This window comes from Tupaia chinensis, unplaced genomic scaffold (assembly GCF_000334495.1).
Source record: "Tupaia chinensis unplaced genomic scaffold, TupChi_1.0 Scaffold144952_1, whole genome shotgun sequence".
Lineage (NCBI taxonomy): Eukaryota > Metazoa > Chordata > Mammalia > Scandentia > Tupaiidae > Tupaia > Tupaia belangeri.
The window spans coordinates 3,907,631-3,913,776 of NW_006204812.1; the positions used below are offsets into that span (position 1 = coordinate 3,907,631).

General features: G+C 55.3%; 1 protein-coding gene across 2 annotated transcripts in view; it reads left to right on the plus strand.

Moving 5' to 3' along the window:
• Positions 1–6,146, plus strand: part of HS1BP3 (HCLS1 binding protein 3) — a 40,367-nt gene that overhangs the window by 14,812 nt on the left and 19,409 nt on the right. For both annotated transcript variants that reach the window (XM_006167664.1, XM_006167665.1), the window contains exon 4: positions 1,941–2,169. In XM_006167664.1, the coding sequence (XP_006167726.1) occupies positions 1,941–2,169 (229 nt within the window). The remainder of the gene's footprint in view (positions 1–1,940; positions 2,170–6,146) is intronic.

Consider the following 6,146-nt stretch of genomic DNA (forward strand, 5'->3'; position numbering starts at 1 on the left):
CCCGCCTACCTACCTACCTACATACATACCTACTTACTTGCTTATTTAGCCATAGGGCATGTTGCTGGAGAGACAGAGGGGGAAAGTAGTGAGAAACCACACCTGGGGGGGCGGCCACTTCAGTTTCGTCTCCTCCATTCTCCTTTTGGAATTTTGGGCATGTATCCACAGGTGCCGGCATAATTTTCATGTCACTGAGTCTGGGACTGGAACTGCACAGTCGGCCTTGTAGGATCCAGTGCCTTAACCACCATGCCACAGGCTGGCCCAAATCAGTTTTTGAAAAAGTGAGGGGTAGAGAGGCCTGGGACTGGATGAGGTTGCGGAGCCACGGTTCCTCGGGTCCATTCCTGGGCCCCCACACAGGCCTGGGGTCTCACCTGCTCGTTGGCTCTGAGGTCACAGCTCTCCTCTGCCTGTGTCAGGGCTGTGAAGACCGTGACAAGGGGGCCCTGGCCTCTCTGTGGAGGGTGAAAGCTCAGGATGCCCCGGCCTCCCTCCGTCAAGGAGAGGCAGCACGGGGTGGTCCAACTCTCTAGCCACTCCTTGCCTCGTTTCCTCATCTGTAGAATGGAGCTTCAATTAGCATCTTTCTCGTAGAGCTTTGATAATACTTAAAGTAGTATGTGTAGTAGGTGGTCTTTATTACATAAAATGGAAGGTCCATGAAACTTTGAATGGTATTTTCACACTTGTCTGAATAGAAAAATTAGGACGTGATAAAGTTCTATTAATAGATAGTCACTATCAATCAGTGCCTCCCTTACGTGGACCTCGGAAGTCCTTTTACCTACAGGTTGGATTTTTAAATGATTACTTATCAATTTTGTTATTTATTACTATTTTTTGCTATAAGGCACACGCACTCATCAGAGGGAAACAGAGTGGGAAAGTAAGCCACCAGGTTCGGGACTCACACTGTAGGAATCCAGCACCTTAACCCCCACACCACCTGCTGGTCCCACCTACAAGGTGGCGTTTTAAGGAAGCAATCGCTGCAGAGATAAACTCCCCAGTCACTGGATACAAATGAGCAGGTGGCCCAAGTCCCGGCTTCTCCAGCTGTCTGGGGGAAGGACTGGCTTCTGTATCCCCAGCCCATCACAAATGGGTACTTGGGCATGCGAGCAGGGTGTGGGGGTGGACCCAGCCACTCCGGGGGTTTCTGGATGCTCACTCCCCTCTCTGCACTTACCTTCTTATGAACACTTGTCTATGACCCACAAAGTGCTGACCTAGGCTGGTCTGGGGTGGACTGGTCCCAGTTTGTTCCAGAATCTTCTATGAGCTCATTCTGCACATTCAACTAGAACTACAGAGTCTAGTCACAGACTCGCAGAGCAGGGCCGGGGCGGGGGTGGGGTTGGATTGATGAGGCCATTGCCCAGCCCTATCCCTTGAAATGGTCTTGGACGTTTGGTTCTGAGTTGTCCCGTGTGCTGGGGAAGCTGACCCTGCGTGTATATGGGCTTAGGGCTGCAAAGCTTCAGGAGTGCTGCCTCAGTTTTCTCCGAGGGCCCCCTGTGACTGCTCCACTCCAGGCTACCTGGTGCCCATGGCCCCCAGGGGCTGCAATGTGTTCCTCCCATCCCGAAGACCCCTTGCTCCCACCCGTCCAGACCGGCCATCCTGCCTGGGGTGATTTTGTCCCAGGAAGCCCACAGCCTTGGCCCCTGGCCCGGCAGGTGTGCTGCGGCAAGGTGCCTCCTCCTCAGTGAGCAAACCCCGGGGTGTATGTTTGGGCCAAGAAGAAAAAGAGAAGGTGTTCAGGGATGCTGAGCAGGCCCGGGCCCCTCAGGGACGCCACCTCCTCCTGGTCGGCATGTCCACACGTCCCAGCCTGCCTCTGGCCTGCGTCCCAGCCTTACCTCACTGCAGGGTCAGCCCTGCAGTGGAGGCTCAGAAGAGCTCACCGAGCTGCTTTCCTGTCTTCTCCACAGGCACCAGACCCCTGGGGACTGGCGGTCTCACCAGCAGAGAGTCCTCTGTCCTGGATGACACAGACACCCGGGCAGGGGATGACGAGGAGGCTTTCGACTTCTTTGAGCAGCAGGACCGAGTGGCGGTTGCGGGGCCGCCCATCCTGAGCCCAGAAGGAGAGGACGCAGAGAAGCCTTTGGAAGAGGAGGAAGAGGAGGAGGAGGTTTTGGATCCACTGGGCATCATGCGGTAGGTCAGGAGGCCCTGGCTTTTTCCAGACTTTCTGGAGACACCCCTCCTCCCAGAAGTCTGAGCCTGCCTGGGTCACCATGCATAGGGGTCTGGGCCCCGAGGCCTTGGCCCGCCTGCTCAGGGGCTGGCTGGCCATGCCCTCCTCATTGCCTGCATCTCTGGCCCTCCCTGGCCACCATGTCCCCCAGGCTGTGCACTGTGGCCCAGTAGCACTGCCCCACAGCAGCCCTGGGCCCCCAGCTGATACAGAGTCTGGGTGTCCTCATACCGCGTGACCTACGGTCGTGGCTACAGCCCTCTGGGCCGGATGTGCGGTCTGAAGCAGGAGTGCTCCCCCGGGCCCTGCCCCCACCGGGCAGGAACCTGGGACCCAAAGGTGCTGACCGCTGTGATGTGAGGAGGTGGGTGAGCTGGGTGCCCTGGCAAGTGGGCCACATCACCTCCATGTGACTGGAGAAGGGGCAAGCCAGCTGTGGTGTGACGGGCCCTTCCAGATGACATGCTGCTTCTCCCTTCTCCTCATCCTTCTCCCTTCCCCACCCTCTGCCTTCAGCCAATCAGTGAGTTCCACTGAGCCCCCACTGTGGGACCACCCTGCAGGTGAGGTCTGGACACAGGCCAGAGGCAGACTGGGCTGTTTGGACAGGACATCTTGACCAAAAGAGATGGCGTCCCTGAGGGGCCTGGGCCTGCTCATCCTTCCTGAACTCCCTCGTTTTCTTCTTGGCCCAAACACAATGGAAGGAATGGACCGCCTTGACCCAGACAGGGTCATCAGGAGCAGCAGGGTGATGTCGGGAGAAGCCAGGAATAGCCACCCCTTATCAGCCTTGCCCGCTGTGGCCATCCCTCCTTGAGCTTTGCTTGGTGAGGATCCAGCTTTGTTGAACTCGCACTCAGTTCTGGGTAACCACACATAGCGCCAGACTCAGATGGACTCCGTGGTGCATGCCAGCCTTTGGCCGAAGGGTATGCTTAGCAGAGTGGCTCCTTTTTTGGGTAGGAAAATGCTCTTTGGGGTTGGCAATGCTGCCTCAAATTTCCTGCTCACTGCAGTAGCAGATGACCCAGCTCCCCAACCTGAATCCTAGCAAAGCTGAGCACTTCAAGGAATCCCAGAGACTTAAGACCCTCTCCTACCAGTTTTTTTTTTACGGACTGGAGTGGCAACAGCCAGTGTGCTCACCTCCATCAGGAATGATAATATTTTTTGAGAGCTTGTTAAATACCAGCAACAAGTTAGCATTTGCATGAATCATCTCCTTTTATCTTTAAGAAGGTACTTTTCAAACTTGTTTGCTGTGACTCACAGTAAAAAAAATCACATTGTATGTGAGCACAGTGTGCACGTACCCTGTAAAAGTGAAACGGACATCTCGAAGTTTACCGAGTGTACAGCTTACCGAGTGTATTGCACTCTAGTATTTTCTACTCTGTTTCGTTTTTTCTAAAAAGTTAGGATGCACCAAACTGCTTTGGGGGTCCATTCTGGTAGGTTTGGGGAATGGAGATGCTGGAGGCTGCTGTCCGCGCCCAGCTCATGTCAAAGTTGCCTGGCTCCTCCACCTTCCCGCAGCTGCAAATGACAGAGCCAGCTCGAGGCCATCTCCCGGCTTCTTTTGGCAATGGGGGGTGGGCAGGCACTTTGATTGTCTCCCTTTAACCATGGAGGAATGAGAACATGTTGCGTAGGAAGGGTGGTGGCCTGAGCCTGGTGTGTGGCAGAGCCACACTTTGAAGTTGGGTATCCCCTCGACCCCCTGACAGCCTCGTTCAGTGTCCCCACCGCATGCTTTGGTGGAGAATGCATTGTTCTGCACAGGCGCTGATGTTCTGCACGCATCTCAGTCCATCCCGTGCCCTCACGTCCTCTGCTGACAGGGCAGCCTTGGTTTTCCAGCGGTGCCTACACCCGACTCCCAGGGCCCCATCAGGGGACTTGGGCTTTCCTGTTGCAGCCACCATGTCCTTGTGACGGGCCTCGGTCTCTGCCTGCCGTGGCCACGGTGGGGCGCTGTTGCTCCACTGCAGGACTGCCCGGAAGGCTGGGTGCTGCCAGCACAAAGCCCCAGCCCAGGCTGGCCTGGCTTCCTTTGTCTTTTAAACCTGGTTTTGCTGGGGGGCGGCAGCGTTGTCACACCATTAGAGAATGTTCCGAGGTACAAAAACCCTCACCTCTGCCAGCCTTCCAGTGCCACCCTCCTTGTTTGCTGGGGTGGGCGTCTACCCATCCCTGCAGGATCCCGATCCAGTAACTGCAGACATAGCGTTTGCTTTTTTACACTCCCGCGATGACCGCTTACGATCGTCGCCCTCCAGGTGGCCTCTCTGGGCCATAGTCTTCCTGTTTAACTTTATGTTTAGACACTTAACAGTTCTCAGACAATTGTTCTACCATTCTGCCTTCTATTGGAACTACTCTGCCAGGAACAGTTTTCACTATGACTCAAATAAGGTATAACGAGTGTAAAACACAGAAAACACAGGTGAAGTCCTTCCCCCTGGACGGCGTGCAGTGTCGAGTGCTCACTTCTTAGACAGGATGGGATGCGTTCAGGGGCCTTGCTTAATTTGCTTACCTGTGGCTTATTCGCTGGGTCTCTCCAGATCAACAAATGCACCTCTCCCTTCACACTCTTGGTGGGCCCCTCAGGTCAGCGTGCTGTAGGGGACGAAGCAGGACCCTGCTGTGGACACTGGTGTTTTCATAGTTTTTGTCTGTCACAGGCAGTAACTCAGGAACTTTTACCTACACAGAGCTTTTCCCCTTTCAGCTTTTCCCCCACAGAAGAGGTCCCTGCAGCCTCTGCCAGGCTTGTAGCACCCCAGTACAGGCTCTTTGAGGCTGAGCCACTCGGTTGGGAGGGCCTTCTGCAAAGCCTGCCCATCACAAGCCTGCCACCTCCCCTCCCTTCCCCTGGCCTGCTTCCCCCAGGTCCCTGAGGACACTCAGCTTCCCAGGGGACAGGCTGGCTCCTGTGTGAACATGCTTGCCTGCGAGGCTGGGCCTGCCAGACACCTTCCACAGGGTGTCCCGTGCCATGGCCTTGAATGAGAGAGTTCAGTAGTCCTTAGGAATATTGTGGGGGATTCTGGAATGCTTTAATTCATATGTATATACATATATGTAAAAAATGCTTTTTTCCAGTTGTAATTTTAACATAGATTGTGGTTCATTTTCTGTAAAATAACCCCATGGGTTTTAGTATGTAAATAATATTTTGCTGTCTCTATTTGGATCCAGTCACTGCTCTGGGATCGTTCTGTGGTTTCAAATGCTCTGGGCCCGCCAGCAGGTCCCCCCAGAATTTGCTAACTGAGGTGTAAAAGTGAGGCAGACCCCAAGGTGAGCCATGGTGGGAAGCCCCGTGTAGCAGCACGGCCTCAGCTCTGCCTGTCTGTCCCTAGGAGGAAGGGGCAGGGCCCTCAAATCCCAGCTCTGCCACTTATGGCGGGTGAGCCCTGGGCACTGGGCAGGTGGCTGAAATTCGGCCCACCACGGAGCATAGCAGATGCTCAGGGTCCCGAGGCCTGGGCCAGCCCAGGACCTGTTCTGAGGAGCCACTGAGGCGTTATGCAAGGCTGTGCTTGAAAAGCCCCAGAATCCAGATCCTGTTCAAGTCTTGGAGTTGCCCGAGGAGAATAGGCAGGGTCAGCGGTCACTAGTCTGCTGCCCATAGGACATACCAAGGACAAGCATACGCAGGAGGCGCCATCTTTACTCTGCCCCACGCGACCCTGCTCAAACCTTGGGTTTCCCTCTCCCCTACTCTGGCTAGAGGAGTTCCCTGGTGAGCCATCTTAAGTCGACTTATTTATCTCTGCCCTGAGGCCTGGCGGGGCTGGCCAGGCCTCACCTCACCCTGCACCTCCCTGGCACTTAGCCTGGACCTGGCCCAGGACCCACTGCAATAAGGAAAGAGTAGGCAAGTGGCAGGGCCAGCCTCAGGCGAGCCTCGGGCTGTTACAGTGAT